Raw genomic sequence first — 12,292 nt, 5'->3', positions numbered from 1 at the left:
AGATGCTCAACTTCCCTGATCCTCAGTTTATTCATCTAAAAAATGAGAGGCTTGTATTAGAATCAAATTAAGATCCCTTCAAAAATCTCATTTGAAGTTCCTATGATCCTTTTTGGTCATCAGCATTAATGCGGATACATCCTTCAAAGATGCACTTATAAATTAGTCATTGATAACTAAGTAGCACAGTGAATAGAACACCAGGCCTGAAACCAGGAGAATTCATCTTCATGACTTATGATCTGGCCTCAGAGATGTTCTTCCTGTGTGACTCTGAGTAAGTCACTTAATCCTGTTTGTCTCAGTTTTCTCATCTGTCAAATGAGTTGAAGAAAGAACTGGCAAACACTCAAGTATCTTTGCCAAGAAAACCCCCAAATGGGGTCATGAAGAATCAAGCATGACTGAAAATAATTGAATAACAACAACACAGTCGATCCTTGCCTGCCTATTCTGGATTACTTGTAGATTCACATAAATCTATCACATGGGGTCCACTCAACTTCCTGAGATCCTTCTTTTAGCTCTTGACATTGGATTGAAATTGATGGATTAACATTAGAGTTCTCCCAACTCATTTCCCCCTCTTTATTCTCTTTAAAATTAGTAACACTCTCTCTCTCTCTCTCTCTCTCTCTCAACACACACAGTTTTCTCCCCATCAGAATACAAGTTTCTTGAGAGCAGAGACCATAGTGCTAAGACTTTTAGGACATCTTGTAATACTCAGTATATTACTACTACCACTTCTCCTCCTTCTCCTCCTCCCCCTCCTACTCCTGCTGCTATTGCTGCTGTTACTATTACTACTGTCACTATTAGTAGTATAGCATATATGCTTTAAAGTTTGCAAAGCATTTTATAAATATTACCTCATGTGATCCTCACAACTTTAAGAGAGAGAAATACTATTATTATCCCCATTTCACAGTTGAGAAACTGGCTCACACAGCTAGTAGGTAATTCTGAGACTGGATCTGAACTTAGAGCTTCCAGACTCTACCCCTTTTGACAATACGCAGCTGATAACACATATATCACTTAACTCATGACCTGTATCTTTTGCCTTCTCATTGACACAGGTAACCCAGAGGCAAGGGTTTCCTTAGACAAAATAGCAAAGTGAAATTTGTCTTCATTTTGCCTGTGTCACCACAGCTTCATCCCTCTCTGTCTTATCCTTTTAGGTAGCTGTCTCAAGAGTGTGGGATCCACAGATAGGAAGGCCTGAGTTCCAATTTAGCCTTAGATAGATGTATCAGCTTTATGATTTTGAGCAATTCAGTCAATCTCAATTTCTTCTTATGCAAAATTGGAATAATAATCATACTAAGGGTTCTGGGGAGAATAAAATGGGATAATGTTTGTAGAGCATTTTGCAAACCTTAAAAGTTTTCTATAAATGTTTTTCACTATCACCATTTATTAAACAGGTTCTGTGTGCCTGGTACCAGGTTAGGAACTTGGGAGACAAAGACAACGAATGGAACTATTCCTACTTTAAAGAGCTCATATTCCAGTGGGGAGAACACGAGTGCAAACAGAAGTATATATACAGTAAATGTAAATGACATACCCTTGGATAAATACCAAGTAGTTAAGGAGGAGATAATATAAGAGGGAAGGCCTTGGTAGTTGAGGGGATCAAGGAAGGCTGCATGTAGAGGGTAAGGATATTCCATAAGGGGAAGTGAGCTGGAATTGCCTTCCATGCAAACAAAAGATAGAAGAAGGAGTGCCATATGCTAAGAAATAGATAGAAGGCCATTTTGTAAATACAAACATGATTCCAGTCCCTTTTGGAGTTTGGAACACTTCAAAAGAAATCTATCTCAATGCTATTATGGATTCCCAGTTCTCCTTCCTTCTCTCTGGTACCTGCTTTTCCATTTCCTCTTGTTCCATACCTCTAAATAAGGAAGGATCTCAAAATCAATACTGCCTTCAAACTTTTAGATTTCTTTTTTACTCTCTAGCCTCTCTCAGGCAAAAATGTTATTCATTCCTGTGATTTTAACTACTACCCTTTCATGAATGACTCACAGATTGAAATCTCTAGTCCTGAGCTCCGTCTCTCATGTCTGACTGCTAGACATCTCCTTTCTGATGTCCCCTTGACACCTTACATTCAACATGTTGAGATCTAAACTCATCATCTCTCCCTCAGATCAGCTCCTTCTCCTGACTCCTCTTTCTAACAAGGCTGTGAACACCATTCCAACACTCTCTCTGGCTGAAAAACTGAGATATCTTTTGACTTCCCTTTTCTCCCTCTCTCCATATCAGTCAAGTGAGGTCCCTTCTCGTCTTTCCTTTGTGATCTCCCTCACATTTATTCTTCTGTTTCTATTTCCTTTGCTACTCTCCATGTACAGACCCTCAACTCTGCAGGACATTTCAGAAATCACAACCATCTATCTCCTCTCTGGCTTTTTCTCCTTCCCTGATGTCATCCTGCAATTTTTCACACACACACTGTCACCAAGTAACCTTCCTAAAACACTACTTTAAACCCAATTTGGAAGTCTTCAAACTCCCTACTAATCTAACAGATAAAGTCTACACCCCCAGCCTGACATTCAGAGCTTTTCACAGTGGCCCTGTCTAACTTTCCAAGCTAATCACCCCTTTATTCTCTGATACAAACTATGTGATCCAGCCAAATAGATGTCCTCATTATTCCTTAAATCTGCCATCCAGTTTTCTGCCTTTGTGATTTGGTTCCTTACTCACTTGAGTTTATTAATTAATTAGCTTCCCCAAATCCTAGTTTTCTCTTCTGTAAAATGGGGGTGGCCATTTCTCTGACAAGGATAGGAGGCTCAAATGAAATCACATATATAAAGAGTTTTGCCAGTATTATAATGCTGTAGAAATGTCATCTGTGAAAGTGGAGAAAGGAGGACAATCGTCATGATCACATCATATATGAACATTATGATGACACACTAAGATATAAACTTGTAGCCTTGTCTCTGTGACAATTCTTAGAGGAAGGCTGAGTAAATTCCAAGATCTTAGCACAAAAAGGAGAACAATTATCTTTTCTCTCTTCTCCTTCTCAATCTGCAATTCCTGATAACCTTTTATCATTCCATCTTTCCTTTTGTGCTTTTACCTCTAAGCTCATTTTTCATCACCACTTTGATCTCCACTCTCTTCTCTCCATCAGTTATTTTACTAGCTATCACCCATTCAATGATTGGACATTTCTTCCTTCCTTCTCTACTTCAACATCTTTGTATATCTGTCATTTTCTACTCTCAAATCCATATCAACCACCATTCCTTACCAAACCCTTATATCACTCCCACTATTTGACCATGTCATTCCTACTCACAAGTTCCTGACCTTGGAACTGTGCCGACAGAGCCCACTACAAATTTGTCTTCATCCTCTCTGACCTGGCCTCTTCTTGCAGATATAAAATCCTTTTGTTATTATTCAGGTATGTCAGACTTTCTGTGATCCTATTTGAGATTTTCTTGGCAGAGACATTGGAGTAATTTGCCATTTTCTTCTCCAGCTCAACTGAGGCAAACATGGTTAAGTGACCTGCCCAAGGTCACTTAACTGGTAATTGCCTGAAGCTGGATTTGCACTTAACTCTTCTTGACTCCAGACCCAGCGCTGTGTCCACTTCACTACCTACCTGCCTTGACATTCCTATTATACATTGCTGTCTACTCACCACAGGAGCTTTTCCAAACTTAGCATCTGATTTCATTATTAAACTGAAATTACTCTCTACTAATGATCTCTTAATTAAAAAATCTAATGGGCTTCTCTCAGTACTTCTCTTTCATGACCTCTGAGAGGCTTGTGACACTGTTAATCACTATCTTCATCACTCCTGGTTTCCATAAGACTGTTCTCATTCAGTTCTCCTCTGCCTGCCTTCCTTCACGGGATCCTTTGCTGGATCCTCATCTAGGGCAACTTTGGGTATTTCTCAACACTCTAGCCAGGTACCATTCTCTTTTTTGCTCTATGTCATCCCCTTGGTTATCTCCTGAGCTCCAGTGTATTCAATTATCATCTCAAAACAAATGATTCTGATGTATATGTCCAGCCTGTGTCATTCTCCCGACCGATAGTCTTGCTTCTCTAATGGCCTTTTGGACATCTTGGATATTCCATAAAGATTTCAAACATAAAAATAGTTCAAAGTAGAACTAGGTATGTTTTCCCTGAAACTTCCCATTGGCCGCCATTCCTATTATTGAGGAAGACATCCTCTCAGATACCAAGGCTTTCAAGATCAGGGTCATCCTCAGCTCTTTAATGCTCACCTCAAATAGCCAATATGTTTTCAAATCTAGCCTTTTTTCACCTTCATAGAATTACTTTCTCTTCATTCAAACAGCTGCTATTTTTGTGTATGCTCCCAATCGGTCTCCCAATGTCCATTTTCTCTCTCCTCCAGTAAATCATTCATTCAGCTGCCACTTAACACTTTTTAGTCTCAGTTCCTCATTTGTAAAGTGAAGGAATTGGATTCAATGACTTCAAATGCCCATTCCAATTATAAATCTGTGACCATGATAACCATATGATGAAGTCAAGAAAGATGTTAAAGGGAAACTCCCAAATCTGAACCCTGTTTAGAAGTTCCATTTACAGTGTGTGAGTCATATTGTGAGCTAAGCTGCATTTTGGGACACTTGCTTTGGAGCCGGATAAATTTCATTTCATCAATACTCAAATTCAGAGGAGCCCACCAAATCCATTAGGAAAACTACCCTTAGCCATGCTGAAAAATAAACAACAGGGCTATTTTTTTTTGGCCTGGTTTTAATTTTTCCATTTGTCTTGTTGCAGAAAAAGGTAGATCTCAGAAGTCCTTCCCCCTAAAACAAAACAGAACAAAACAAAACTCAATTTCTTAGAAAATAATTTTAAATTAAATAAGAATTAAATAAAAAAACAACAACAATAACATGCATGCCAATTCCACACTTAAAATTTAGACACATAAAAAGCTATCATGTTCATATTTTATTCATAAAAGTGGGCTGCACTGGCAGGGAGCTGGATAGTTCAGCCAAGACAACCCTACTCTGGGGGAGACACTTATCGGGAGCCAGATTAGTAAGTACCATGGAAAGAGAGCTAGGAATGGAGTCAAGAGACTTGCATTACAACCAGCTTTGTCTCTTGTAACCAGGCTATGAAACCCTGTTTGAGTCTGAACCCAGCTGAGACTCAGTTTCCTTTTCTGTAAAATAAGAAAGCCTGGCCTAGGAATCCAGTAGATAGTCACTTCAGCTCTCTGGGTCTCAGTTTTTTTCATCTGTAAAATTCGGGGTGTTTACATCTCAAGATTGGTGAATCTTGGAGTTATTTAATCTCTTCAGGCTTCCATTTCTTCATGTACAAAATGAAGATTTAAGATCTCTATGATTTTTTTAAACCGTAAACTTTTGATCCTCATAGTCACTTAACTTTTCTGAGCCTGTTCAGTCATCTGAAAAATGGCAGACTTGGACTGGATGGCCTGTGAGATCTCTCTCCCTCTCTCTCTTGATGAATGACTACAGTCATTGCTAATCTTCTCCCCGTCTTGATTTCCTCTTCTGTCAAATGAGGAGGTTAGATTAGGTATCTTATAATATCCCTGCCAACTCTTAATCTGGGATCTATCTCTCAAGGGATGCAACATTAATTCAGTACTTTTGTTAAGCCTACATCTATCTTGTGACTTTTGGTGGAGTTGCCTTGATGTTTGAAGCACAACTTGAGTTTTTGTCACCCTGATTACACCAAAGTCCTGGAATCATTATTATTGTTGTTGTTGTTAGATCAAGTGCAAAGACTTTCCCCTCCCTCTAGTCACTAAGAATTGGATGGAAATAGATTCTTGTGAAGAGCTTTGTCATGGGATTTTTGCCTAGGACTCTCCAGTCCTTTTAAGTCTTAGTACTTTTTTTTCCCAAAAAAATAGTTCAATGCATGTTAAATAGATTTTTAAAGTTTTCTCCTGACAACAGATTCAGTATTGCTTTTTTCACAGTGAAAAACATGATCTAGAATTCCTCAAGAAGTGATAAGGATACCAGATAAGACAGACGGTTTAAGAAGTAGAAAAGGATATCATTGAAGCTACATTTCTCTCTTTTGTCGCGTCAATATAGATGTGATAAACTTATCATCTCTTTAAAGGTAGAAGCCGTGAGGGTGTGGAGAGCAAAAATTCTGACTAAAAGCCATGACAGAGAAATAATCATAGAAAGAAAATTATCTTAAATCACAGGAAGGAGAGAGTGGGATAAAGAAGTAATGTGATGTTTTGGACATGATAATAAGATTTTTTTTAAATCTTTTTTTTCTCCTTTCCAATTATATCCAGCCTGGCATGGCATTGACCTATGACCCTACAGCTGCTATACAGAATGGGTAAGTAGTTCTTTATTTTCTATTTTAAAATTACCTTTATTGATGTTTACTAAGATGTTTTAAAGCTCTCAAACTATTATGAAAAAAATATATCAAAAAACCTTTTTTCTCCCTCTTCTATCTCTGCCCATTCAAGGGTAACAACAGGAAATTCTAGGCAGGACATTTTCTATGATTTTCTTCTTTTCTTTCTTCCTTTAAAGTGTCCAAGATTCTAAAGTGCCTCCCATATTCCCTGGTTCCATTATTATTGAAGCCCATTAATTGTATAGTATCTTTCTGAATTGAAGCTATGTGGACAGGAATAGAGGATATAGAGTAAGGAATATTTAGCTTGAGAGGCATCTTCCATATAGGCAGCAAGTAGTGATTGTTTATACCCTCATGGTCTTTCATTTAATTATTCTTAGTTTGTGTACTAGACTTGGAGTGAAGGAGACCTGAATTCAGATCCTTCTTTTGACACTTAAGATCTATGGGAACATTTAACCTCTCTGTGTCACAATTTATTCATCTATTAAGTGGGTTTAATAATAGTACTTCCCCAGAATGTTGTGGGGATCATGTGATATACCACATTTAAAGCACTTTGCAAACTGAAAACACTAAATCAATGATAGCCAATTTTTTATTAATATTATCATTATTAAGTGCCCAGATTCCCCTAGCTATTGTTGTTTTGAATGCTTCTTTTTTATTCTGCCACTTTACTGAGAACCAAAGATCTATTTATAATTTAGAGGGCTATGAGAAACAAGTTAGCTTTATAGTTGCAGATGATATTGTCAATAAATTAAGCTTTCTTCTCTAGTTTTTCTTCCATCCTACTGACATAATAGACCTGTACTTTTCAGAAGCCAAAATAGAAGAAACACATGGTATATTTAAGAGGACAAAAAGAAATAGTTACTATGAATATTAAAAGACCAAGAAGATTGTATGGGAAATAAAACTAGTACCATTAAGAAAAACAGCCATCATATGGTGGAGAGAACAGTCACATGACATGGATTTTGATCTAAAACAAGTCTTTCTGAGATTCCATTTATTTAAATATAAAAAGAGAGGGTTGGCATTAGGTAGCCCTTGAACTCTCTTTCAGTCCTAACAGTCTAAGATTATAGAATTGAAAATTTATGATGCTTATTTATCCTTTCATCAAGCACTTACCTAAAGCTTCTTAGTATAAGGCACTGGTTTGTCACAGTGGACATCTCAGAATATAAGATGCAGAAGTATTAGAAATCTAGAGAAATATTAGAGAGCTCCTCCAGGAGCTTCCAACTTACTTGTGGACACAAGTGTACAAATAACTGTCACATAAGATAGTACTTGAAGAAACTTTTGCTATAGGAATTATTAATTTAGAGAAATAGGTTAAGTTATAGCTGGAATGACTTTGGAAGTTTGAAAGAGGGAAAGTAGAGCTGATCTTCAAAAACTAGAAAGAAGCAAAGGAGTTAATACTTCACGCAATGAAGAATAGTATGTGGAGAGGTATGGAAATCAGAAGGCACATCGTATAATTATGATAATAGATATGGATTGGCTAAGGCACAAGGTTCATGGATAGTAGGAGTTAAATATAGTTGATATATATAATTGAATATATATAATATAATATAATTATAATTATATATATAATATAATTGATATTAGTATCAATTGGAGTTAATGGCAATAATATTACTGTCAATTGACTAGCATTTATTAAGCTCCTATCATATGCCAAACATTGTGCTAAGCACTTTATAAATATAGCTCATTGATCCTCACAACAATCCTGGCAGATAGGTGCTATTATTATCCCCATTTAGTTGAAGAAACTGAGTCAAATGACTCATTCAACATCACATCATCTTTCAGTATTTGAGTCCAGACTTGTTCCAAGATTTTCCTGACCTAGCTGATTAAGTGTACTAAGATAAAGAAGGATTGGAAAAGGCTTCCATTAGAAAGGGGAATGTTTGGTGAAGATGTAAAGAAAGCAAAAATGGAGATAAGGAGAAAGAACCCAGTGAAAAATACTCAGAACCAGTAGATAAAGTGTCTGAAAAACAGCAAGGAGACCTGTGAGATTGAATTGTGAAGTAGGAGATGGGGTAAGCAACATTTAAGAAGACTTTAAAGATGGCAGGGAGCAGGGGAGAGGAAAGAAGACAAGGGCTTTGAACACTTAGCAGGAGATTTAGTGCTGGAGGTGATAGGGACCCCTTAGGTTGATCGCTTATGGGAAAGACACAGACTCACCAAGAGGCTGTTACAGTAGACCAGGTGTGAGGTAGTGGGGGCTTAAAGCAGGTGATGGCAATGTCATAGGAAAGAAGAGATATAGATGAGTCTTTACAAAGATGAAATCTGTGGGACTTGGCTCAGAGAGGATCCTGCACCATGGGAGTTATTTACAATGTGTTTATTCTTGAGCGAGAGCCCAAGATTGAGCAGTTTCCCTGCGTACTATGTCATTACCTTGCGAGGTGTTTTATATGGGCATTTGATATTAGGCTACAGAGAAGACTTTATCTTATAACACTAGGACTAAATCGTATATTAAAGATACTTTGGAATTACAGTAAAAATGACGGATGCCTCATTAATACCGGGCTGTTGTGTTACCCTGAGGTTAGTATTCATGATGCTGACTTTTACAATATTGCCTGTGGACATGAGACAGGAACTCGGGATGTTTATTTCCATGTGTAAAAAGGATTTGGTGCGGTTTCTATGCTAAAGGAGACATTCTACCCTGGGGTTATTGACATATTCATGTTATTTTTATTGTCAGTGAAATAAAGTTTTACCATATTGCTACCGACTGCCAAATCCCCCAAAGATAACATTTTTGTCCACAAAATAATGTTCTATTAGGGACCTCAGCTTGGAGCCTGTGGATTTCTGGAGGGCATTCTTCCTAAATGCCAGGGAATCAAGGCACTTTTTTGCATTTCCTTCACATTCAGAGCTCCCCAAAGAAGTCTTTATATTCCTCTGCACTGTGTGTTTTAGTTTTGTCTTCCATACGTTAGCATTAAGCGTTCTGTAATAGATGGATGGGTCGCTAAATGGTAGGGAAGTATGTAGCTGGATAGCCTATTGAATTAAGCACTAGATTTGTAGTGGGAAAACTTGAATACTTATTCTGCATTAGACATCTCCTGCTGTGTGACTCTGGGTAACTAATGTGATTGATTTGTTCAAATTTCTTTATCTGTAAAATGGGAATAATAATAGCACTCACCCTGTGAGTTGTAGTGAAGATCACATATGCAAAGTGATATATAAATGTTGACTTTAGATAGAGTTATCTACTACCCTATAGAGGCAGTATGGCATAAAGATAGATAGCTGGTTTCAGAGTCAAAATTTCCCTTTTCAAAACCTGTGAAAGAATTGGTTCTCTGACCTTGGCCAGATCATTTAGTCTCATTTAACCCTTAAGCAATCATTTAGGACTTAGGCAGTATAATTGTAAGATCATTAGCTCTGCACTCAGGAGGTACTGAGTTCCAATTCTGAAGACATTGGACAAGTCACTTAACCTTGCTCAATTTTGTCACCTGTAAAATGAGGATGTCATATTAGGTGGTCTCTACGGTGGTTCCTAGAGCCATGGGTCGCCATCTCCATTGGTGAAGAGTTACTAAACCAGGAAGCCGACAAAAATCTTAAAAACTGTGCATTTATGTATGTCACAGGAGAAAAATCTCTTCCTGGATAAATGGGACCACTGAGTGCAGGGCAAGACTCAGCCTCAGCTCCCAGTAATAGTAGTTGTGAGGCACATTGAGTACTTCCCCATCCAAAAAAAGATCATATCCTGCCTTCCCGCTTACATAGACTTGGTTGTTTGAGTAAAGAGTTCTGTCAATCTTCTCTCTATCCCATCTCATGAAGCAAGGAACCATGTGCTTTCAGAGATTTATCTGTGTTTGTGGATAATTTTTCATTTGATACCTGTGTGAAAGTGCTTTCAAAACCATGACGGATAAATGGTGCCGGCGCAGGGGCAAAAGAGTGAGATTGAGGAACCTATTTTTCCACAGTCTCACAGAAGTCTGGTGCTGTTTCTTTTCTTCAGATAACTTGCCTACTGAGCTGCTGATGAAATAACTGTCCTTCATGCTTTGGCTTAAGCAAGCATTTCCTGAAAATTTGGCTAGCGTATGTTTGGACTTAGGAAGGGCTTATTTCCAAGACCCAGAATTAGGGGATCAAGATAGTCAGTTGCTTCACCCCAGTACGTTTTCCCATCTAAATGACTCTTTTAGCTCGAGTGGCAGTGTTTGAACTTGCCAGAGAGTGTGGAATGCCATTACTTGTCTGATGGATAGGATTAGAGCGCAGAGAACAAAAATGCATTAACGTTTCTCTCCAGGGTTCCCTTTCCTAGTATCAGTTTACTGCTATGCTTTATTTATGTTTCTGTTATCGAGTTTCCCCATAGAGTTTCCTGTAAACTCTGCCTGTCAATCTATTTCTGACGGCTTTCATTTATGAGACACCGATTGGCGCACTTTACAAAATAGACCATCCAAGGTGAATTATGATTAGTGATTGGCTTAACAGTGAATGACCTTATCTCAGGAGCAGCGGGGCATTTGACCCAGACAAAAGCCTCTGGGCCCAGCTTGAGACAAGTAGGAAGTGTTTAGTGTATGGACAAGGTCATCCCAGGAAACAACTCACCTGCCATGAAACAAAGAGCATTTCTATATTCCTTACCTGCTAAGTAATTTGTCAAGTACGTTACCAAAGGAGGATGTTATAAATTCAAGCTTTTTTTTTTCCTGAAGCACAAAGGATTGTGCTGAACCATTGTATCACATGATATGCGAGGAACTAATCCCTAACAAGCCATGGGATGTCCCGTGGTAGAAGGCAAAATGAGATGGATCCACAAAAGGAGGCATTTAGAGCAGCTGACCGCTTGCCTTCCTATCAGCCCTCATCTGTGATCCTGAAATTTTTATGTTAATCTATAAGTGTACTTTAGCTCCTTTGTGCCTAGCACTGTGCTATGGGAGCTACCTATAGACAACTAGGTAGTGCAGTAGATACGATGATGGACATGAAATTAGATCCTGAGCAGATACTTACTACCAGCTTGGTCTCATCCTGAGTGCCTCAATTTCTTCATCTGTCAAATGAGAGGGTCTGATATGATGGCCTCTAAAGTCACTTTCAGCAATAATCTCCTGATTCTATGGCATTTGCTTCCTTCTGCAGTGTGTCTCATTGTGCTACTTCCCCTCTCTCCTCTCCAGGAGTGTGGAGTAGGGAAAAGAGAGCCTCTGCCTTTAGGGAATGATTCTATCTGCTTTTCCCAAGATCCCTGTTCTCCTTCTTTATCATCTTCCTCAATGAAAGCCCCTTCCTTTCCAGCCCGCAGGTTGTTTTGACTGACCTACTTTGAGCTCTCACTGAAACATGAGGCTTTAAAGAAGGAGGCTGATTTTAAATTCCACCGGTCTGAGAGCTTCCTAAAGGCTCAGACCACTCACTAAGGGAAAACAAAGGCAGAAAGCCCATGCCGAGTGGCTGTTTGCTCTCACTATTGCTAATTTCCTTTTCCCAGGGCTATTGATTGATGTGGGATGGAGGGGACCCTCTCCACCAGCTACTCAGAAGCGTCAACACCTCTGCTCCTTATTAAGGCTTGATATGACTCTCCCTTTGGCCCCTCCCTTTCCACACTCTTTCTTAAAAATTTCAAAATCATTTCTAGACTCAGAAGCTCATCTTTTCAGTGACTAGAGAGATTTGTAAGTATAACTGTATTTATAAGAGGAATATGGACTGGATTTGTGATTTTATTTATATAGGGTACTCTCAAGGGAGGGAATGGTCTCTATCATTAGAGATCGGTACCATCTCTGAAAAATATATTGTTTGACGG

General features: G+C 38.5%; 1 protein-coding gene across 12 annotated transcripts in view; it reads left to right on the top strand.

Moving 5' to 3' along the window:
- Positions 1–12,292, top strand: part of RBMS3 (RNA binding motif single stranded interacting protein 3) — a 1,470,243-nt gene that overhangs the window by 1,318,066 nt on the left and 139,885 nt on the right. For all 12 annotated transcript variants that reach the window (XM_052001746.1, XM_052001747.1, XM_052001755.1 and 9 more), the window contains one exon: positions 6,350–6,396. In XM_052001746.1, coding sequence (XP_051857706.1) covers positions 6,350–6,396 — 47 coding nt within the window. The remainder of the gene's footprint in view (positions 1–6,349; positions 6,397–12,292) is intronic.

Source organism: Antechinus flavipes, chromosome 5 (assembly GCF_016432865.1).
Source record: "Antechinus flavipes isolate AdamAnt ecotype Samford, QLD, Australia chromosome 5, AdamAnt_v2, whole genome shotgun sequence".
Taxonomy (NCBI): Eukaryota; Metazoa; Chordata; class Mammalia; order Dasyuromorphia; family Dasyuridae; genus Antechinus; species Antechinus flavipes.
Note: the sequence above shows the minus strand (reverse complement) of the source record. Positions and strands in the feature narration are given on the sequence as shown.